The sequence below is a fragment of the Balaenoptera musculus genome, chromosome 12, assembly GCF_009873245.2.
Source record: "Balaenoptera musculus isolate JJ_BM4_2016_0621 chromosome 12, mBalMus1.pri.v3, whole genome shotgun sequence".
Lineage (NCBI taxonomy): Eukaryota > Metazoa > Chordata > Mammalia > Artiodactyla > Balaenopteridae > Balaenoptera > Balaenoptera musculus.
The window spans coordinates 50,364,599-50,389,741 of NC_045796.1; the positions used below are offsets into that span (position 1 = coordinate 50,364,599).

At 36.0% G+C, this 25,143-nt stretch overlaps 1 protein-coding gene across 3 annotated transcripts in view; it reads right to left on the reverse strand.

The window, feature by feature from the left end:
* Nucleotides 1-25,143, reverse strand: part of CDC40 (cell division cycle 40) — a 56,265-nt gene that overhangs the window by 20,554 nt on the left and 10,568 nt on the right. For 2 of the 3 annotated variants that reach the window (XM_036871087.1, XM_036871090.1), the window contains exons 2-4: nt 15,407-15,493; nt 8,922-9,051; nt 1,967-2,050 (exon numbers count right to left, since the gene is read on the reverse strand). In XM_036871087.1, coding sequence (XP_036726982.1) covers nt 1,967-2,050; nt 8,922-9,051; nt 15,407-15,493 — 301 coding nt within the window. Of the gene's footprint in view, nt 1-1,966; nt 2,051-8,921; nt 9,052-11,153; nt 11,205-15,406; nt 15,494-25,143 lie in introns of those variants that run through there. The other variant, XM_036871089.1, reaches the window with a different exon arrangement.

The following is a 25,143-nucleotide window of genomic DNA, read 5'->3' on the forward strand; positions in this document are numbered from 1 at the left end:
GGGCAAAGCAGCTTTCTACCACTGCAATATGTTGCAAATTCTAATATACGTGAAGGAAGAAAAGACCCAGCTATGTAATCCTGCAATGGTACACAATTTTTAATTAATCACAGACCTTTATCAGTAGATTTTACCACTTTTTGAAAGAAACATAGCAATTTAATAATGCTAAATAATGATGACGTACCTTTGAAAGCAAGAATAAACTAAAATTTCTCATTCAAAAGCTGAATTAGATAAAATTACATTAAGTAATTAATAACTTTTCCTTGCTTCACTTGCTTCACTGTACTGTAATGCAACAATATAAATTAAAGAAGGTTTCACAAGAATCTGGTACTTCTTCCAGGTGATCTCAATCTAAACTTGACCTCTAATACCATAAATCTTAACAGTAAGAAGAAAAGAGGAAAGAGGACGTTTCTGGTTGGGATTCTCATTTGATCAGTAGGAGGTGGCATGCTGTGTGTAGTCATTAAACTGGAAAAAGAAAGGTTTACGGGAGTCATAGTCACAATTTAAATGTTAACTGAGAATCTAGCTACATAAAGATGTAGCTTGTAGAGGTCTAACAAAGAGAAAAGCTTACCTATATTAATTCAAATCAGTTTCCTTTAAGCTGTGTTATAACAAAAGGTTGTTAAAATCCTATTTTAACAACAATCTAGCTCATAAACCAAAGGTAGCTTGATCATATAGGCCAGCGGTCCCCAACCTTTTTGGCACCAGGGACTGGTTTGTGGAAGAAAATTTTTCCATGGACCGGGGATGGGAGGGTGGGGAAGGTTTTGGGATGATTCAAGTGCATTACATTTACTGTGCACTTTATTTCTATTATTATTACATTGTAATATATAATGAAATAATTATGCAACTTACCATAATGCTGAATCAGTGGGAGCCCTGAGCTTGTTTTCACTTGCCACCCACTGATAGGGTTTTGATATGAGTCTGCAAGCAGTTTATTATGGTCTGTGAAGTCAAACCTCTCTGCTAATGATAATGTGTATTTGCAGCTGCTCCCCAGCGCTAGCATCACCACCTCAGCTCCACCTCAGATCATCAGGTATTAGATTCTCATAAGCAGCGCACAACCTAGATCCCTCGCATGCATAGTTCACAGTAGGGTTCGTGCTCCTATGAGAATCTAATGCCACCACTGATCTGATAGGAGGTGGAGCTCAGACGGTAATGCAAGCAATGGGGAGCGACTGTAAATACAGATGAAGCTTTGCTCATTCACCTACTGCTCACCTCCTGCTGTGCAGCCCGGTTCCTAACAGGCCACGTACCAGTACCTGTCTGTGGCCCGGGTGTTGGGGACCCCTGATATAGGCTCTAGAGTTACTAGGTGCCCTCGTACAAACAGCATACTCTTCTTCTATCGAACATTTTATGGATAAGATTCCAAGGGGCTGATGAGCTTTGTGGCAAGTTAGCATTTAGAGTATGATGCTTTGTCTTAAAATACGTACAAAATGAATACAAGTATAAACATATGTTTTAAAACACATATTCAAACTCAGACTTCAAAGCAACCCTTGAAAGACAATCTCCACAGACATGCACGATGAGATTTTTTTCTGCTCTGTTAAAATGGAGCTTGACATTAGTGTTGAGAAATAAACTGCTAAAATCAGATATACATTAGTTTTCATTTCTTGAATGATTTCTACAGGACTGGAACTGTGCCAAGAAATCACCCCCCACCCCCCAACTCCGCTGCTACAGGTACGACTATCTTCCTTACAAGGCTGCACACCTAGTAAGTGGCAAAAGCAAGCTCCAAACTAATAGTTCTATACATTGCTCTAAACTATATCCCACTATTGTCTCAACTTAAAAAAAAAAAAAATCAAGAGATAAATTACATACTAGTTTTTCCCTACTGTCCAAAGTCAATCTACAAACAATAAGTATAGGTATATATATTTGATATTAAATATTGATATTTCAAATAAATTACCTTGATTTTTTTCTGCTTCTTCTACAGAACCAATATACTTAGTAGACACTTGATGGTTATCTAATGAAGGGTCCAACGCATAACCTGAAAGGAGAAAAGTACAAATTACTGACTCCATGTTTTTCCATTTACAATTCATTTTAATTCTATACACATTTACTCATTTTACATTTTCCTTCCCAGATGCTGAAAATGGTCTCTTTTTTTGTTTGTTTTCTTGTGACTTTATTTCTTCCTTATGTTCTGAAAGTATTACAGCTTCCTTTATCATCAGGATGTACACACCAATAATTCTATCACAAGCAAACCAAATTTTCGATTGTAAAGTTGCTTGTGCAAGATAATTTCAAAGGCCTTTCATTGTGTTGGATCTCTCTGAGCTTATCTCCAAAAGAGTTATCACTTTATCACATTCAACTGTCCACTGTTACTCTGAGGACTAATCCTTCTTTCGTGAGCTATGTTTCTATTTAGAATCATTAACCCAAATCTCAGGCTGGACAATGAATGATTTCAGTAGAACAGATGAATCTAGCATATTGACATTACATTACTAAGAGCTCGTTAGGCCAAAATATCAAACTTTAGTCTTAAATTTTCTAAGAGCTTAAAAATATACATACATCATACATTCAGGAGTTTAGAAATCTTTTTATTTTTGGTAACAGATAATGCATGGTTTAGTTTATCAAGTTATATAAACCTTTAAATAAAAAAGAAATAGGGTAAGAAGAATTACATAAAATTTAGCTATTATTTTGGAAATGCTATTCTCAGTAAAGATAGTCTTCCCTCCCAATTTAAAAACAGTATATTTCTACTTCATAAATCATTATTTATATTTCTTTGGTAAGAGCAGTAAGGATATCTACTAGCATATTTATATACTCCTTCAGCTAGAGTGTATAGCTACATGTAAATGTAGTCTTCAGTGGTCTATGGGAACTTCAGGAAAGAAAGTCTATATTAACTCAAATCAGTTTTTCTTCAACTGGGGGTGCTAGTATGATAAATGTTTGGTAAAATCAGTTTTAGTAATAATCCAGTATATTCACAAAAGAGAGCTAGATCATTAAATCAGTCTATGGCCTACAACCCATGTGAACAATCATGAAATACTACATAAGAGTACTTGCGCATTTTTTTTTAACGGTACATTCTAGTGAATATAGTTAACAATTAGATTTTCTTATTTATTTATTTACATTTTAATTTTCCAGCTGAAGATTAAAGGGAACTTCTTTTGGGAAAAAGAAAAAGATTTGTCATCAAACATACTTTTCAAACAAGCTAAGCACGTAGGTGCTCAACTCACCCTCATGATACGCTAACACTGAACCAACCACCTAGGTATTAGCTCATTTGCATATAGTTTTTTCTTTGGTATTAAAATATGTTCTTGGCCTGAGGAGAGAGCTTGATGGCAGAAAGCAGCTTTGCAACCTCTGAAGTCACAGGTTCAAATCCCATAAGTTATTTTATCTTTCATCTCTTTGACACAGAGAATAGTGTTTAGTGTTCTATAAATTATTTTTCTAAAATGAGAGTTCATAAGGCTCATGTAAAATTTAAACCAACATACCCTAAGTTAAAAATCCCCATCTCAACCATAAAAATTTATCTAAAATGTAATTCTGCCTTGAAGGAGATATATGTCTACACAAATGGCATTGCATTATGTGTTTAGGGAGATGATGTAGGAGGCAGAGAGGGAAGGGAGATCGCTGGTTCTTCTTATGGTCTCTGTGTAAGCACCAACTGCCAGCTCATCTGGCCTGGAATTTCCTCTTCTTCTGACGAAAGGAACTTATGTTCTCCTCCTTCTCCACACCCTCTGCGGTAAAATCTTTACTGCCACTATCACCATTACCACTACTGCCTCCCACCCAGGTAATTAGGGGATAATAGTATTTTCCCTTTACTAATAAGGGTTGTTAGATATTTATATATTGATAAATGTCTTACTAGAAGTTAGCCAGCAACAGAACAAGATATAACTCTAACACTACAGAATTTTAGTCCAATTAGTTTTCTACCAACCTATGTCTCAAATAAGTGAATATATCTATATTTAAGATCTGAAATATTCTTATCTATTTTTCTGAAGCTTATTTTCCATTTTATCTTTTTAATAGAATTACAGTTTACTTCTTTTTTTTAATTTTTAAATTTATTTTTTTGGTTGCATCGGGTCTTAGTTACAGTACACAGGATCTTTCATTGCAGCGTGCTGGCTCTTCATTGTGGTGCGCAGGCTTCTTTCTAGTTGTGGCATGTGGGCTGCAGGGCACGTGGGCTCTGTAGTTGTGGCGCGGGGGCTCCAGAGCACGTGGGCTCTGTAGTTTGTGGCATGCGGGGTCTCTTGTTGAGGTGTGCGAGCTCAGTAGTAGTAGCGCATGGGCTTAGTTGCCCTGCGGCATGTGGGATCTCAGTTCCCTGACCAGGGATTGAACCTGTGTCCCCTGCATTGGAAGGCAGATTCTTTACCACTGGACCACGAGGGAAGTCCCAATGTTTGCTTTCTTTCTTTGTAGTTTTACTTGAAATGGCTCTAATAATATTAGTTTTATTGTTAGATTCTTAAGATTAGTAATATTAATGTCTCAATAGGTAAATGAGAAGAGACTGTAAACAATTTGCAAAAGAATGATTATAAATATATGAAAAAACCTTCAAACCTCACTAGTAATCCAAAAGGATAAAGTTAAAATAAAGAAATACAATATTTTGACTATCAAATAAACAAAGGAAAAACAATCATATGGATCTTGAGTAAGGAGAAGTAGGATTTTTATACATGGTGGTGGCAGTAAAAGTTGGGAGAATTCTTTTGGAAAACAATTTGACAATATATAACAAAAGTTTTAAAAACATTTACATTCTTAGATCCACTTCTGGAGATTCATCTTAATAACGAAAAAAAACCCATAAAGTTTTATGCACAGACAAATTCACTACCACATCTTAAAAAGCATTTTACTGCAGCTTAAAATATACATCACCACATTTTAAATAATGAAAACTAGAACTTGCAATCTAAATGATACAAGAATTTTTACATAAATTATGACATCTTCATTCAGCAGGGTATTTTAAAAAATCATTTAAAAATGTTAATAAAAGGGTTTAATAAAGAGTTAATATTGAAGTTAAAACTCAGTTAATAATGAGTGTGGTGAAACTAAAGGTGTTTATTAATTAAAAAAGTTTTTTTTATTGGAGTATACTTGCTTTACAATGTTGTGTTAGTTTCTGCTGTACAATGAAGTGAATCAGCTTAAACGTGTCTATTTAAAATTTTCCACTTTCATAGACTGGTGTAGAGAAAATCATGAGCAAAAGGAGGACAAAGGGGAGAAACCTCACTGAGAAGCCCCAAGTAAGACCAGTAAGGGAACAGGCCAGAAACCCAAGACAAAAAGGGAGGAGAACAGGACAAAAGAATTCACACAAACCATTGAGAGACTAAGAACTCAGGACAAACATGATAAATGGGAGCTAAAAGCAAAACTGTAGCATAAGTAAATGGGATGATACAGTAAAGGAGACTATCTTCACAGATTAAGGAATAGAGGTGGCTGTGATAAACTAAGTAAAATAATACACTTAGATTATAACACTGCTATAACCATTTAAAAATGGTTAGAAAAGTAGGATCAATGTTTGTTCTATATCCCAGCAGAGTTATAGAGTGATAAATATGAGACTTAGGTAAAGATGAATTCCTGGACTTCCCTGGTGGTACAGTGATTAAGAACCCGCTTGCCAATGCAGGGGACATGGGTTCGATCCCCGATCCAGGAAGATCCCACATGCCGCGGAGCAACTAAGCCCGTGCACTACAACTACTGAACCTGCACTCTAGAGCCCGTGAGCCACAACTACTGAGCCCGTATGCCACAACTACTGAAGCCCGCGTGCCTAGAGCCCGTTCTCCGCAACAAGAGAAGCCACCACAATGAGAAGCCCCCGCTCGCCGCAACTAGAGAAAGCCCGTGCGCGGCAACGAAGACCCAACACAGTCAAAAATAATAAATAAATAAAATAAATTAATTAATTTTAAAAAAGCTGAATTCCTGTGCCATCTCCTTCATGTCTCGTAAGTAAGAGAGACATGTCCTGTGTCTTATACAAGGTATAAGGAAGGTTTGCTCGCTGGTACTTTGCAAATCAGAGAAGGTAACAGAAAGGTCTCATAGCTTTACATTCCATGTGTAAGAGTGAGAGGAAAAACTCAGATAGGAATTACTATCAGAAGCTAGACAAGAACTTTCTATGAGAAAATCAGACTTTTAAATTAACAGAAGCTATATGTGCTTAGTACTTGGGGGTAAAGAAAAAAAGACTGCTAAACCTGAGGTTGGTTAACTTGTTTATTAATTTAAGTTCAGATAAATGGTTCTCAGTTCTAAGATTCGCATGAGGGAGACAAAACATACATTACTTAATTTGCAAGTGGCTACTCCTTTTATTCCAGGCCACCTAACACAGTATACCCCACATTCCTTTTTTATGTCTTTAACTCACTAAATAGTTCAATCTCTGTCCTAGTCCACCCCCTCTTAATGGAAGAGGCAAAAAATACCAGCTATTTTTTTTCAAATAAGCCGTTTCTGAACCTGGGTCTAAAGCCAACTGAATAGCTTTCAATGCTATAGGATAGTTCAAGAAAAGTAGGTATCTGTATGAACTTAATTTGAATTTTTTTTCATCTGTTTTATTTTGTTTTAAAGATTTAAGCTACCCAAATTATTGCTTAAGGCCCTTCCTTCTAAAGTGTAAAAAAACCCATGCAGAGTCTTTAAAAGTCTGTTTTATTATAGGCTAGGATATAATAAATTCATGATGCAATAGAATTGATTTTTACGTAATGCACATATACTTTAGATTTACATGGGATCCCTTATACAAGCAATGGGTACAATGCATTTATAACCATTTTATTGGACTGGAAGTGTCACTGAACTCTTTTAGGAGATTTCAGAGGTATAAAGTCTTTGCTATGACTTTTGGCACCTGTTAAGTCAATTATAACCTTGCCACGGTGAAATATAATTTAGTATATGTCAATCATTTTACAACCAGTTTCCAAGAACATATTGTGGATAAATAACTAAGACTATCTGTACTAAACCTCTAAACTAATTCACGATGAATCAGTTTGCATTGCTCACTAAAAACTAGAAAAAAGTAATTTTCTAACATTAGAATAATTATGTAAATTGTAATATAAACCCATCAGTGGATATTACATAGCACTTAAAAATAATAAGCTTTGAGATTATAAAGTAACACTGAAAAATGCTTATGATAGAATATTGAATTAAAAAGTTGCAAAATTTTCAGTTTAGAAGGATTATAGCTCTGTAATACAAATATGTATAATAAAAAAGACTTGGAGGAATAAAATATCTACTAAAAGTAGATATTTTAGTATAGTGGGATTATAGGTAACCTTTTTCTTCTCTTTCCTAAATGTTTAAAATTTGTTTATGTTATTTTTTAGTGAAAACAATTGCTATTAAAAAGCATCACCGAATACATAACATTTCACATGATATTGCTTTCTCAACTTTTTTTTTGGGTGCTGTCTTATAATAATGGAAGTTAATGGTAGATAGGACAGAAAAATCTGTTTAGAACTTTAAAAAAATTCTATAAGAAATAAAAGGAGGAGGTATTAGAATTTTAACTACAAAGAAAACTAAATGAAAATAAGAGAGACAATGTTGCTGATGTCTAAAAATGTGATTATTAAATCTCTTGTTAAAAAAGTTCAGGGCTTCCCTGGTGGCGCAGCGGTTGAGAGTCTGCCTGCCAATGCAGGGGACACGGGTTCGAGCCCTGGTCTGGGAAGATCCCACATGCCACGGAGCAACTAGGCCCGTGAGCCACAACTACTGAGCCTGCGCGTCTGGAGCCTGTGCTCTGCAACAAGAGAGGCCGCGATAGTGAGAGGCCTGCGCACCGCAATGAAGAGTGGTCCCCGCTTGCCACAACTAGAGAAAGCCCTCACACAGAAGCAAAGACCCAACACAGCCAAAACTAAATAAATAAATTAATTTAAAAAAAAAAAAGTTCAGAGTTTTCTTTTTCAGTTACTCTTTGGGGAAGAGAACATCAGCATAAGTAATTAATTCATAAAGATCACTACAACAGGCATAAAAACATTCTCAGTTACTTTGCTCACCCACCCTACCAAAAAGCTCTTCAAAGCAGAAGGTGATCAGTATGTCTGTCAACCTACAAATGTAGATTATGGGAAGGGAAAGAAAAGGCACTACCAAATATGGACAAAGCTGATATGTGACCAGACCTATGATCTGTAGAACCATCAGCAAGGACATTATTATAAAGACCATCTTCTTGTAGAGGGGATTCCCAGCCTTGTATGCACATTAACTTTCTCAAATCCCACCACTGATAGGATATAAATATTTTATGCAATGAATTTGTGGCCATTCCATTTCCTGATATCCCTCAGTAATCAACAGAAAACTTTTCAGAGATAAAATTTGAGAAAGAGAGTAAAGTCAACTAGTGCATAAGAAGATAAAAATATACCTCTTAATACTATCCTGTTATTTACCAATTTCAACAGCAGTCTACATGCAACAGTCATTCAATAACAAGCGTTTAAAAAGTACAACAGAGAACGTTCTGTTTTTAAGACCACAGAATATTTCCAGTACTCAGAAATCAGAGCAGATTTAGAATGACAGCTAAAAATATTAGTGCACCTTCCCATTTGTATAAATATTTATAGATGTGTATAAGAAAACATACTACCCTTTTAAGGAATACAGGTTAATAAATTTAAAAAGCCAGAAGATAAAATCGATTATTGCGTGCACACACACACACACACACACACACACTCTCTCTCACACACACACACACACACACACCCCCCACTTCTAATAAGGTTTAACTTGAAACTCACGTATCACCTTACCGTATGTGGCAAAAGTTCTTCTTTGCTGTTCAAACATAAAATCATTGATATGGGCTGGTTCAGCATATCCAGAAAGCATATTTCTAGGGGCAGCCATTTGCTGTGTTCTGAAGGGATTTTCTGGTCCAAACTACAATGTTATAAGAAAAAAACAAACAAAAACCACCAAATTCTCAGTGTATAAAGCTAGAATTAGTAGAATTATTGCACAATGTATTTTTAACTCTAAATCATCAGGGGCCCATTAACCTATTTGGGAACATGCTCACCTCACATGGTTTAGTACAACTGGACAATGGGGGTTAGCACTGTTTGGCAGCCACTAGGACTGGAGAGGAACCAGCTCACCCAAGCCTATGTGTGGCTACTGAAATTTAAATTAATTAAAATATTCAGTTCCTCAGTCATACCAGCCACATTTCAAGAGCTCAACAGCCACATACAATTACTGGCTACTACATTTTCATTATTGCAGGAAGTTCTATTTGACAGTGTTGCTCTAGATAATTGAGACACTATAGTTTTGTCTAAATGATGATTTGGGGGATTTTTGGAATGGTACCATGATGTAATTTAAAAAACACATGTTTCTCTGCTACTAGATTATGAGTTCCTCAAAGGTGAAGACTTAGAACCCTCAATACTTTCCATAGTGCCTGGCATATAGAAAGCACTAATGAAGGAAAGATTAATCAGAGTCTCACTGGGGGCAGAAGATAGGAAATAGACAATAAAAGTAAAGTGCTTGAAAAAGTCCCTAGGAAAAGACATTACAAATGTAAATAAAACTTCTCCACTCTGAAAAGTCACACTATGAAAATCATACACAAAATAGTGCCATTATTATCTATATGTTTACAATGTTTTGAGTTTCCAGAATGGCTTTCCAAATGTTATTTAATTTGATCTGTACAAAAATTCTGGAAAGTTAAAGAGGTATTCTCTTTCTCATGTTAGAAGTGGAGAAAAAGGTCAAGATGACATACCTTGCCTGCCTAAAGTCACTAATGCTATTAGAAAAGGTATAGGGAAGATCCAACTCTTTTCTTTCCAGTTTTAAAAATAAAGAATAAAATGAACTTCCCACTTTGGAAACAGTGGAACTAGACAGGATATTTTTATTTGAATTCTGGAAGGTCGACTGTCATAATAAATATTTTGACATTAGAACATCTTAGGTCACTACCATTTGAAACCACCTTTTTCCATGATACACTTCCAGAGCCATAAATATAAATTATTGATCTTTCCTTAACCAGAATGTTGTCTTCTCTACATGTCAACATTATGCTATGCATAAAAATCTGAATTTAAACGTTAATTTGCCTTATAATTTTTTCTGCTTTAGAAGAAAATAAATTACTATAATATTCCTTTCTATTGACAGCTTCCATTTCTAGGTTTAAAATGATTCAATCTTAAGATATCTGATTCATATATAAAGCTTTTATTACTATTTATTCTAAATTATAATAAAGGACAGGGCAAGACTTTATAGCCCATATTAGTTCTTCCTGAGCTGACGGGTGGAAATGTAGGGAAAAAAATCTAGATTGCTGAATGCTGGAAGCTACAGTTAACTTCATTCAGTCATGAAATTTATTACAAAAACAAAAACATCCATAAAATTAAAGATAATAAAATGACTTAAGTTGACTAGATGATCTAATTGCTACAGTCAGTTAACATCTGCAAAGCAGCATGCAATATTTCTGGGGGTAAAAAATTCCAAAATGATAAAAATCCCCATTGCCTATATTGTTACTCCTATCACATATAATAAATTACCAATCGTTATGCTTATAATTTCCAATTTAAAAAAGGAAAGTACAATTTCCGTATTCTAATTTTATTAAGATTTTACAAAAAGGGAATAATTCTTCTACAGGTCATATATATCAAACTGCCTCCATATTTTAAAGAAAAATTCTCAGTGTTAAGAACTTTGATTTCTATAAGAGTATAGATCCATATATTACAGCAAAGTATATCTTGTGGTACTCTTCCTAATAACACTGTCTAAAAATTTAAACGTGCTTATATTTTATACATATTTAAGCTGAGACAACAAAAAAATCTTCCACTGATATAGGAAGCTGCCTGGGGCAGGCTCATCTACTTCTGGCTCACCTTAACTTTCTGGTTACTGGCAGCTATTGTAGCTGACCTCAAAGACATTACATGTCAACAGAGGAAGGCAGAGAATGTTATTCAGCAGGACTCAGCTCTTACCAATTACTCTCTCAGATGTTCCTGGTCTGTGTGAATATGCAACTCTTAATTCTGGGTTAACCATTAAAAAAACAAAACAATGCATATTTAAAAATACACAAAACTGATTTCTAAATGCTTCTTTTCAACTTTTGGTAGTTAAGTCTAAGCGTAAGTTTGTATTCAAGTGATTTTTAAAAATACATATTCAAGTTAATTAGGTATGAGTATTTAATACTTTTTAGCTAAGATAATATTGAAGTACACCACAGTCAATTACAATTGTAAATCTCCCATATAAAATATACATATTTATGTATTAATTCAGACATTGCACCAAAAAAGAAAATGTTTCTGAGGTAAGTAACCTTACATCTTTCATCTCAGTGAGGTAGTGATTTATTTATAAACTTGGGAGAAAAGCATTTTTAATTTAAGACATTAGTTGATAAATCTAAGAGATCCATGTATTATAAGGCAGTGGTTCTCACGTCTTCAGCAGGCAGAGTACTTGAGGGTTGATGCCTTAGCAGTATATTATAACATCACAGGAATTAATAAAATTCATATAAGTAAAAATTGACTATATGAAATCATAACCATGAATTCATATATAGGAAAAAAACCCATGTTATTCAACAAATAATCATATACTCAGGTTGCTGTATTAAGTTTTCCATTAATATTCATTGTAGTAATCAATGTATAAAACATTTATAAACAAATTTTAAGGCGAGAAGAGCATACTGATTAATTATTATTTTCTATAATTTTGGAAAAGATCACCACAATTCAATTTTATTGGCCGAATACCTCAATCTTGTAAGAGATAAGCACAGTTTAATTATTACGATAGTATATTTTATTAGTGGTTCTATGACCTTGTGCCTCAGTTTCCTCATCTATAAAATAAAAGAGCTGATCTATATGACTTCCAAAGTCCATTCTAACATTAATATTTATAGCAGACCTTACAGGCCAGATTTTAAACAGTAACTGGCATTTTCCCCCTCTAAAATTTTATATTTTTTCTATTCCTAAAAGTAATATTATTTTAAGGAGTCTGAAATTCTCTCTGAGGCTTATGGGCTTTATATGAGTCTAGAGAAGCTAACAAACAGACTTTTCTCTAGGCGGAACCAAAAGGATTGAGTGAAATGAAGAAAATCACTGGACTAAAACAATGGCTATTATGTCTTCAGGTTCCTTCTGTAATTTGAGAAAGCTTATCTGGATAACTAGGTAGATCAACTAGGAAAAGTCCTTGGTTGGGAGGGAAACCAGTAATTTATAAAATAGCTAATTTGTTAGTTTACTGAACTAATAAAGTCAAAACTGCACCTTCTAAATGGTCTTATAGTTATGGAGTGATTGTTAAGAATGATCTGGACTCAACCCTCAAATATGGCACTTGCTGGCAGTATAATCTGACAGTTGAATTCCTCACTATAAAATAGGGATAAAAGTACTTACTTCATAGGGTTGTAGTGAGGGCTAAAGGAGATAAGGTATACAAATCCCTCAGTGTGGTACCTGGCATAGTGTAATAAATGGTAGTTTTATTTTATTAGTTTCTATCCCTGGTCTTTTCCATCATGCAAACCTTTAAAATTAATCTTCCTAAAAATTCTTCTGTTAAATCAAGACCAAACTCTTTACCTTGGCCCCTAGAGCCTGTGCAATACTGACTGTACAAAGTACTATTCTAGCCTTATCCCGTTCTCCCCTACTGATGATGACTAAAACACTACTGTTCTTTAGATTTTATGATTTGGCTCATGCTGTTCCCCTCTGTCTGGAATCTTTCCTCATAAAGGCCTATCTAGCTATCAATGCCAATAATATTAACATAAATAACAATAAAGGCTATAATTTATTAAATGCTTATTCTGTGCCAGACAGTTTCCTAAGCACATCGCATATTATCTCATTTATCCTTATAATTTGGTAAAGTAGAAATTATCTTCATTTTACCTGTGAAAAAACTAAGATAATCTAAGGTCACATAAGAGCTAATAAGTGGTCTGTTTAGCCCCACATCTCATGTTCTTAACCTGGATTGTATCGCTCATTTCAAAAAACATTTGCCGGGCTTCCCTGGTGGCACAGTGGTTGAGAATCTGCCTGCCAATGCAGGGGACACGGGTTCGAGCCCTGGTCTGGGAAGATCCCACATGCCGCAGAGCAACTAGGCCCATGAGCCACAACTACTGAGCCTGCGCGTCTGGAGCCTGTGCTCCGCAACAAGAGAGACCGCGATAGTGAGAGGCCCCCGCACCGCGATGAAGAGTGACCCCTGCTCGCCGCAACTAGAGAAAGCCCTCGCACAGAAACGAAGACCCAACACAGCCAAAAATAAATAAATAAATAAATTTAAATAAATAAATAAATAAATAAATAAAAGTAAAGAACAGGGGAGTCATCTCTTTAAAAAAAAAAAAATTGCCAGTTACAAATACTTTCATGGAACTTTTATCTTTATACCAAGATGCAATCTCTCCTTAAACTTGACTGGTGCTTTAGAGGCACTATAAGAAACAGTCTGGTCTCCATCTTTTTTTTAAAAAAAACACTTAGCATGTCCTCTCTGGTAAACACTAGCGTGAGAAGAAGGATTAAATCTTGTCTCTAATGATGGATTCTCAAAATATGAGAACTTATATTTCATCTAGCAAAGTTCCTGGTAATACCCTTCCAGACTTTGCCAAGTTATACGTACCCTAGTCATAAAGTTCAAAGTTGATAATTTATTATGTCACAGACAATTCCTTTGAAAAATTGTAATTTTTCTTCACTTTTCAGTCCCATCACTCTTTCCTTAAATTGTTGACAATAAGCACTGAAATGTTCCTAACATAAACTAGTTGACATACTTAATGTGAGGTTCCCTAACACGGGAAAAAAAAAACAGAAAATTAAAGGACTGATAATCCCCAAAAGAGAATGATAAACCTACTGCCTCATCAATAGCACCAAAAATTTTTTGACCTTTTGAATTTTTCTTGAAAGTTTTGAAAACTAATCATACAGCAATACATTAGTTATGCATAGGACCTAAAAATTTAAGAAAAACAGGCTTCATAGAAAATACACTGACAAAGGAATGTCATACACCATGCCACTTCCAAATTTTCTCATTTTCTAAAGTTAGTGGCTTAAATTGAAGTACTTTACATTAAAAAAAAATCATGCAGCGCGCCAGTGCTAAAATGGTGTCAAGGGATATAAAACAGCCTATAATTCAACAGGTTATAAGGATTTAGGAAATAATGGAATAAAATAAAAAATGTACCAGTCTCAGAGCATGAGAATGAGTTTTTTGCTTACTGTACACTTAGGAGAACAGCTAGAGCACTAGCACTGACATCCTTGGCTGTGCTATACATTTCCATTGCCATATTTTAAGTGACTATGGAAGCCTAAGCAGGCAAAAATTACATGAAATAGCTTTATCAAAAAAAAAGACAATGACTATATGCTAAAAAATCAAAACTATTAAAAAGTACTCCTTTCTCCACCAGGGTGCAATAAGATATAGCTCCTCATTTCTATCTTTAAAAGTGCCCTTAAAGATCCTGCTACTGAAGCCATATTATTATTTCTTATAATGACCTTTTTCTGGTATCTGTATCTTGTCAATCAAGCATTCTTTTCTCCTTTTTAAAGGCTAAATACCTAGAAATCTAATCTTTTCTACAAAGACTTTCCTAAATGGACAATTTTCACTATTTCTGCTTTTTTTTTTCTTCTTCTTCAGCTTTTTTAATGCTTCCATCACCATTTATCATCATCAGAAAAAAGAATCCATAAGATGTCTGACTCAGAGCAAGCAATAAACCATGTGACTATTTTTGAGCAGTGACCACGTCAGTATGGTACCTCTTTTTAGTGCTGAACACAGCAGCATTTGTCACTAGATGTTTCATAATATACTATGCATTAATGATGCTAATCAACCAAAATTTTTTCCCTCATGTTTAACTTGTAATACTCCCTTATCAAAACTGAGAGGAAGATGTTAACTAAGTTTGCATCTAAGAATTAGATATTATTCTTACAAAAGCGTACTATTTAACTTTTGGAGAATAGAAGGATATATTTTCCTTTCTTTTTTAAATTGAGATATAACTAACATAACACGATATATTTTCTAACAGTTTAAATAGTATACTTTCATGAGAAAACACTGAAAAATTCACCAACTGTTTATCACGTATGTATAATTCAAATACTATATAGCAAAAGACACTCTTAACTATAATATGTTTTCTTACCTCAGGAGCAAACATGGTCTCATAGGTAGGATTATATTGAACCTCTTTGACAGCAGGGTCAAGGTGAACTCCAGTCTCCAAATCTTCCTACAAGAAAACCAAACAAACAAGATACGACAAGTATTGACTGTATTTTAGAAACTACATTAAGGTCACACTAGCCATTTTAACATCACTTTTATGAAGATTACACTAGTGCTATGTGATTAATATATAATTCTATATATTAATGTATAGGATTATATATAATTCTAATAAAGACTAATAAAAGTAATGTAAACAAAGACTAATAAAAGTAATGTAAACAGTTATAGAGATTAGAATGCATAACAAAAATTTTTTCCTTCAAAAACATTGACTTTATCCCATCTGAACAAATTAAAATTTCTAAGTAAGTTAATACTACTCAAAGCCTTAAAGTAAGAGAGTCCAGCTCTTTTTTATGAACTCAAAAGACCTGATCTTCTGGTTCCAAATTCAGGAGAAGCACTCCTTTATTCAGCAGACCTTATTAGATATGTACCCAGATGGACTTGCTTAGGGACTGCAGAAGAAACCAAAGGAGGTGGCAGGGCCCAAATCTTCTAAATCTAAAGTCTAATAATCTACGTTGACTATTAAATTCATCCCCCAACTTAATGAACATAAAAATCTCATCCCCACTAGAGAATCACTGGTAGTCTATCTTTTGTGTAGCCCCACCACATAAACAATACATGCAATACATACAATATAACAATTTTCTAGCCTGGATCTCTCCCTTGAACTCTAGGGATTTATATATCTGAGCTTCAACTCAACATGTTTTCTCCCAGGATGTCTAACAGACATCTCAAACTTAATATACCCAAAAAGGGAACTTCTGGTCTCCCCTTCCCCAATGACTCCTTCTACCCTCCTCTAAATTAACCACTATCCCCACCTTTACATGCGTTCAGGCGAAAACTGCCACAGTTATCCTTGACTCCTCTTTCACATTGTATATCCAACCCATCAGCAAATCCTCTACCTTCTATGGACCCCAGAGTTCAACACTTCTCAAGTCCTCTTTCACTATCACCTCAGTCCAGTTTATCATTTTGCACCTGGATTACTGTAATAGCCTCCTAACTGGTCTCCCTGCTTCTGCCCCTGTCTACCCACAGCCTCACTCCACACAGAGGCCAGTGTGATTCTTTTAAAATATTAGTCCAATTATGTTACTTGTTCACTCTAAACCCTCTGGTAGCTTCCCCATTTAGGGTAAGAGCCTAACAAAGAACTACAGGGCTCATTACCAAGTTGTTTTCAGAAAGTATGGCTCCCAAGGGTAGTTTTATAGGGCATTTTTGTCTTCCTGTATTGTCCTGCCTGAGCATTTACTAGTAAAAACATGTTATCAGTACATGTTTAATTTATATATCAAACATGTTATAAAGTTGCTTTACAAAATTTCCTTTAATTAGGGTATTCAAGTTATATTTTGAAATTCTTAAGGAAGTTATATATCTATGAATTATATTTCAGGAAAGCTGAAGTTACAAAATCACTATTATAAACTGAAGAAGTCTGAATCTAACTGGTTGAGAATTTACCCTCCAAATCTGTCCCTCACCCCTACTAACTTCTGTCTTCACCTAGCCCTGTGCCTGTGCTCACTTTACTCCAGCCTCACTGGCTCATTTGTTATTCCTGGAATTCACCAAAAGACAATCCTGCTTTGGGGTCTCCGCACTTCCTGTTTCCTCTTCTTGGAATGTTCCTTCTCTGGATACCCACATGACTGTTCTCTCTCCTTTCAGGTCTCTACACAGTTTTCCTACTTTCCCCTTACCTTGCTTTATTGTTCTCTATTATATTTATCATCACCTGACATGTATTAATTGTCTACCTCCCTCTATTAAAGTATAAGCTGGCCTCCATAGACTGGTGGAGTCCAGCAGGAAGCTTTAAAGAAGTTTCATGCTGGGCCTCACCTCATATTTTCTGATTTAATTCCTCCCGAGTGAGGCCTGGCATTGGTTCAAGCTTCCCACATGATTCCAAAGTTGCAGGCTGAGAATCAAGTCTAAGCAAATTGACCATGAAGTCCTTTCACAGAGGAACAGAGAGAAGTTTGAAAAAGGACCAGATATTCTGAAGCCCTGGTCTATAGTGTGTATGTGTATGTTTCTTTGTGTGATATTGTCTGTTTAGGTTTGCTTTTACCATTTGTCCTAGGGTTCTGACTGTTTGGGTTTTTTTTGTTTGTTTGTTTTCTTTTTATGAGTATGTGTTTATGTTTATTTGTGTGATTTTTGTCTGTTTAGTTTTGCTTTTACCATTTGGTTTGGGGTTCTATCTGTTACTTGTTTTTTTTTTTTTTTTTTCTATTTTTCTTCCTTTTCTTCCGAGCTATGTGGCTGGCAGGGTCTTGGTGCTCCGGCCGGCTGTCAGGCCTGAGCCTCCGAGGTGGGAGAGTCAAGTCCAGGACATTAGACCACCAGAGACCTCCCAGCCCCATGTAATATCAATCGGCGAAAGCTCTCCCAGAGATCTCCGTCTCAACATTAAGACCCAGCTCCACCCAACAGCCTGCAAGCTCCAGTGCTAGACACCCCATGCCAAACAACTAGCAAGACAGGAACACAACCCCACCCATTAGCAGAGAGGCTGCCTAAAGTCATACTAAGTTCACAGACACTCCAAAATGCACCACCGGACGTGGCCCTGCTGACCAGAAGGACAAGATCCAGCCCCACCCACCAGAACACAGGCAAGAGTCCCCTCTACCAGGAAGCTTACACAAGCCACTGAACCAACCACACCCACTGTGGGCAGACACCAAAAACAATGGGAACTACAAACCTGCAGCCTGAGAAAAGGAGACCCCAAACACAGTAAGTTAAATGAAATGAGAACACAGAGAAATACACAGCAGATGAAGGAGCAAGGTAAAAACCCACTAGACCAAACAAATGAAGAGGAAATAGGCAGTCTACCTGAAAAAGAATTCAGAGTAATGATAGTAAAGATGATCCAAAATCTTGGAAATAGAATGGAAAAAACACAAGAAACGTTTAACAAGGACCTAGAAGGACCAAAAAGCAAACAAACAATGATGAGCAACACAATAAATGAAATTTAAAATTCTCTAGAAGGAATCAATAGCAGAATAACTAAGGTAGAAGAATGGATAAGTGACCTGGAAGGTAAAATAGTGGAAATAACTGCCACAGGGCAGAATAAAGAAAAAGAATGAAAAGAATTGAGGACAGCCTAAGAGACCTCTGGGATATTAAATGCATCAAGATTCGAATTATAGGGGTCCCAGAAGAAGAAGAGAAAAAGAAAGGGTCTGAGAATATATTTGAAGAGATTATAGTTGCAAACTTCCCTAACATGGGAAAGGAAAAAATCAATCAAGTCCAGGAAGTGCAGAGAGTCCCATACAGGATAAATCCAAGGAGAAATATGCCAAGACACATACTAATCAAACTATCAAAAATTAAATACAAAGAAAAAATACTAAAAGCAACAAGGGAAAAGCAAGAAATAACATACAAGGGAATCCCCATAAGGTTAACAGCTGATCTTTCAGCAGAAACTCTGCAAGACAGAAGGGAGTGGCAGGACATATTTAAAGTGATGAAGGGGAAAAACCTACAATGAAGATTACTCTACCCAGGAAGGATCTCAGTCAAATTTCACAGAGAAATTAAAACCTTTACAGACAAGCAAAAGTTAAGAGAAATCAGCACCACCAAACCAGCTTTACAACAAATGCAAAAGGAACTTCTCTAGGCAGGAAACACAAGGGAAGGAAAAGACCTACAAACCAAACCCAAAACAATTAAGAAAATGGCCATAGGAAACACACATATTGATAATTACCTTAAATGTAAATGCATTAAGATGTTGCAACCGAAAAGACAAAGACTGGCTGAATGGATACAAAACAAGACCCCGTATATATACTGTCTACAAGAGACCCACTTCAGACCTAGGGACACAATACAGACTGAAAGTGAGGGGATGGAAAAAGATATTCCATGCAAATGGAAATCAACAGAAAAGCTGGAGTAGCAATAATCATATCAGACAAAATAGACTTTAAAATAAAGACTATTACAAGAGACAAAGAAGGACACTACATCATGATCAAGGGATCAATCCAAGAAGAAGATTAACAATTGTAAATATTTATGCACCCACACCAGGAAGCACCTCAATACATAGGCAAATGCTAAGAGCCATAAAAAGGGAAACTGACAGTAACACAATCATAGTAGGGGGGACTTAAACCCCACTTTCACCAATGGACAGATCATCCAAAATGAAAATAAATAAGGAAACACAAGCTTTAAATGACACACTAGACCAGATGGACTTAATTGATATTTATAGGACATTCCATCCAAAAACAACAGAATACACTTCCTTCTCAAGTGCTCATGGAACATTCTCCAGGATAGATCACATCTTGGGTCACAAATCAAGCCTTGGTAAATTTAAGAAAGTTGAAATCGTGTCAAGTATCTTTTCTGACCACAACGCTATGAGACTAGATATCAATTACAAGAAAAAATCTGTAAAAAATACAAACCCATGGAGGCTAAACAATATGCTACTAAATAACCAAGCAATCACTGAAGAAATCAAAAAGGAAATCAAAAAATACCTAGAAATAAATGACAGTGAAAACACGATGACACGAAACCTATGGGATGCAGCAAAAGCAGTTTTAAGAGGGAAGTTTATAGCAATACAATCCTATCTCAAGAAACAAGAAATATCTGAAATAAAGAACCTAACCTTATACCTAAAGCGGTTAGAGAAAAAAGAACAAAAAAAAATGTCAAAGTTAGCAGAAGGAAAGAAATCATAAAGATCAGACCAGAAATAAATGAAAAAGAAGCAAAGAAAACAATAGCAAAGACCAATAAAACTAAAAGCTGGTTCTTTGAGAAGATAAACAAAATTGATAAACCATTAGCCAGACTCATCATGAGAAAAAGGGAGAAGACTCAAATCAACAGAATTAGAAACGAAAAAGGAGAAGTAACAACTGACACTGTAGAAATACAAAGGATCATGAGAGATTACTACAAGCAACTATATGCCAATAAAATGGACAACCTGGAAGAAATGGACAAATTCTTAGAAAAGCACAACCTTCTGAGACTGAACAAGGAATAAATAGAAAATTTAAACAGACCAATCACAGGCACTGAAATTGAAACTGTGATTAAAAATCTTCCAAGAAACAAAAGCCCAGGACCAGATGGCTTTACAGGCAAACATTTATAGAAGAGCTAACACCTATCCTTCTCAAACTCTTCCAAAATATAGCAGAGGGAGGAACACTCCCAAACTCAATCTACGAGGCCACAATCACCCTGATACCAAAACCAAAGATGTCACAAATAAAGAAAACTACAGGCCAATATCACTGATGAACATAGATACAAAAATCCTCAACAAAATACTAGCAAACAGAATCCAACAGCACATTAAAAGGGTCATACACCATGATCAAATGGGGTTTATCCCAGGAATGCAATGATTCTTCAGTATACACAAATCAATCAATGTGATACACCATATTAACGAATTGAAGGAAAAAAACCATATGATAATCTTAACAGGTGCAGAAAAAACTTTGGCAAAATTCAACAACCAGTTATGATAAAAACTCTCCAGAAAGTAGGCATAGAGGGAACCTACCTCAACATAATAAAGGTCATATATGACAAACCCACAGCCAACATCGTTCTCAATGGTGAAAAACTGAAACCATTTCCTCTAAGATCAGGAACAAGACAGGGTTGCCCGCTCTCACCACTATTATTCAACATAGTTTTGGAAGTTTTAGCCAAGGCAATCAGAGAAGAGAAGAAATAAAAAGAATCCAAATCGGAAAAGAAGTAAAACTGTCACTGTTTGCAGATGACAGGATACTATACATAGAGAATCCTAAAGATGCTACCAGAAAACTACTAGAGCTAATCAATGAATTTGGTAAAATAGCAGGATACAAAATTAATGCACAGAAATCTCCTGCATTCCTATACACTGACGACAAAATATCTGAAAGAGAAATTAAGGAAACACTCCCATTTACCACTGCAACAAAAAGAATAAAATACCTAGGAATAAACCTACCTAAGGAGACAAAAGACCTGTATGCAGAAAACTGTAAGACACTGATGAAAGAAATTAAAGATGATAGAAACAGATGGAGAGATATACCATGTTCTTGGATTGGAAGAATCAACATTGTGAAAATGACTATACTACCCAAAACAGTCTACAGATTCAATGCAATCCCTATCAAACTACCACTGGCATTTTTTCACAAGTAGAACAAAAAAAAAAATTTTTTTTAATTAATTAATTTATTTATTTTAGTTTTGGCTGTGTTGGGTCTTCGTTTCTGTGCGATGTTTTTCTCTAGTTTGCGGCAAGCGGGGGCCACTCTTCATCGTGGTGCGCGGGCTTCTCACTGTCGCGGGCCTCCTCTTTTTGTGGAGTACAAGCTCCAGACGCGCAGGCTCAGAAGTTGTGGCTCATGGGCCTAGTTGCTCCACGGCATGTGGGATCTTCCCAGACCAGGGCTCGAACCCATGTCCCCTGCATTGGCAGGCAGATTCTCAACCACTGTGCCACCAGGGAAGCCCAGAACAAAAAGTTTTACAATTTGTATGGAAACACAAAAGACCCTGAATAGCCAAAGCAATCTTGAGAAAGAAAAACGGAGCTGGAGGAATCAAGCTCCCTGACTTCAGACTATACTACAAAGCTACAGTAATCAAGACAGTATGGTAGTGGCACAAAAACAGAAATATAGATCAAGGGAACAGGATAGAAAGCCCAGAGATAAACCCATGCACATATGGCAAGACTATACAATGGAGAAAAGACAGCCTCTTCAATAAGTGGTGCTGGACAAACTGGAGAACTACATGTAAAAGAATGAAATTAGAACACTTCCTAACACCATACACAAAAATAAAATCAAAATGGATTAAGGACCTAAATGTAAGGCCACACACTGTAAAACTCTTAGAGGAAAACATAGGCAGAACACTGTATGACATCAATCACAGCAAGATCCTTTTTGACCCACCTCCCAGAGAAATGGAAATAAAAACATAACTAAACAAATGGAACCTAATGAAACTTAAAAGCTTTTGCCCAGCAAAGGAAACCATAAATAAGACTAAAGACAACCTTCAGAATGAGAGGAAGTATTTGCAAACAAAGCAACTGACAAAGATTAATCTCCTAAATATACAAGCAGCTCATGCAGCTCAATATCAAAAAAACAAAGCTGCAATGAACCCCTGTGGTACATGACTCTTTAATGAATTATGGTTTTCTCAGGGTATACATTGCAACACTATTTACAATAGCCAGGACATGGAAGCAACCTAAGTGTCCATCGACAGATGAATGGATAAAGAAGATGTGGCACATATATACATGGAATATTACTCCGCCATAAAAAGGAGTTACTCAAAACGAATTGAGTTATTTGTAGTGAGGTGGATGACCTAGAGTCTGTCATACAGAGTGAAGTAAGTCAGAAAGAGAAAAACAAGTACCGTATGCTAACACACATATATGTAATCTAAAAAAAACAATGGTTCTGATGGACCTAGGGCAGGACAGGAATAAGACGCATACGTAGAGAATGGACTTGAGGACACGGGGAGGGGGAAGGGTAAGTTGGGATGAAGTGAGACAGCAGCATTGACATATACACTACCAGATGTAAAATAGATAGCTAGTGGGAAGCAGCTGCATAGCACAGGTGCTTTGTGACCACCTAGAGGGGTGGGATAGGGAGGGTGGGAGGGAGGCACAAGAGGGAGGGGATATGGGGATATATGTATATGTATAGCTGATTCACTTTGTTATACAGCAGAAAGTAACACAACATTGTAAAGCAATTATACTCCAATAAAGATGTTAAAAAAAAAGTATAAGCTACAGAAGTTGGATTTTGTATGCATGAATGTGGCCTTAATCCCCTAGAACTATTCCTATCATATCACCATCTTTATTCTGTTGGCCACTTGCAGATGTAGGATATATCTGTAAACATAATGCAAAGATAATGCAAAGTAACATCACAAATTTTGCAAAACAGGTAGGAAAGCATGAAGTTGACAGTGATGCTGGAGAAGAAGCAATGCCACTGACAAATGAAGATCTCGTAGAGTTAGACCAGGTAATGACCAAAGATAGAAAACTGACAGGAAAAGTAATAGTATAGGCACACAGTTATTGTTCCAAAATTTTGTCACTATTAAAACACCCCCCACCAAAGCAGGTGACTTAGTTTCTCTACTTTACAAAGATAGAGTCCTTCAGGTCTGACTCTCTTAAACTTCCTTCCTCTCTTGTTTCAAATTTGTCCACATCTTTATCTTATCTCTTGACTTCAATTTCCAGCCCAAATTTTTATCTGCAGCCTTGACCATACCTAGCCTCTGTATCCACATATCTAACGGCCTATTGAACTTCATTATATGGATATTCCACAGCATCAAACACCTTGCTGTGTCCAAAACAGAAGATACCATTTCCCCATAACTCCACTGTCACACACTAACAAATCAGGCACTGAGTCTTACTGGTTCTACCCCTAAAATATTTCTCTAGCAACCCTACTCCCACTTTCCCTTCTCCAGCATCCTAGTTCAGACTTCATATCTTGCCTGGTCTATTATAATATGTCCTTATCTGCTTTAACGTACCCCCATTTTTGCCGTATTAGACTAATTGCTGACTTTTTAAAATATCAAGCACTTTCATGCTTCCTGTGTTGCTGGCAATGTTACTTTGTTCCTTATGCATTTCCCTTTGCTATCTGATAATATGTCATCGTCTTCTTTTCCCTGATACCTCCCCTCCTCTTGGCTCAGGAAAAATGCTTTTTCATCCACAGTCCTAAGAGATGTTACACATAACTCTTAATAGCCCTTCTGATACATTATTTGTTGCACATGACTTTTACTTATATTTTATAGTCTTACTGCCCAGTAGAATGCAGAGCATTAAGTGCATGTTCAATAAATATTTGTTAAATTAAACTGAAGAAAGAAATGTCAAATTCCTAGAGAAATTAAAGAGGATGAAGGCTGACCAAAGATCACTGAAATTGGCAATTATGTCACAGAAAACCTTTGCCAGAGCAATTTTGGTAGTGGGGTGAAGTATGGAGAGCCAGTTGCAAGGGGCAGAGGTGTAACTGAGGATTTAGGAAAAAAAAGACATCAGTATTTTTGCTCTTTCAAGACATTTGGCAGTAAAGAAGAAGAGATGGGGTACCAGACTGAAGGATTTTCAGGGTAAAATTAAGTTTGCTTTTTTCCTTTTTAAAGAAAAGGCTAAGCCAAAGATTTAGTCAATCATAAGCTACAGGAATGGAGCAAGTAGGGAGAAACATATGATAAGAATGAGGGAATGATCAAAAAGGTATGGTCATTCTGGAAGAGGTGGGAGGGGAGATAATCCAGGATACAACCAACTAGCCTCTGAAAAGAGAAGGAGAATCCTCCCTGAGATGAAACAGAGATTACAAAGACAAGAATGGGTGATGGGTGATAGATGTTTGGAGTTGGTGGGAGATGTTGGGAGTCATAGATGATCTTTTAATTTTCTTTTAATCTTTTAGTGCTGGGAGTCATCACTGCCACTTAAAATATTCTCTTTCTTTGCTTCTTTGTGGATTAGCTTTAGATTAGAATTTAGGTGGGTGCATCTGCCTG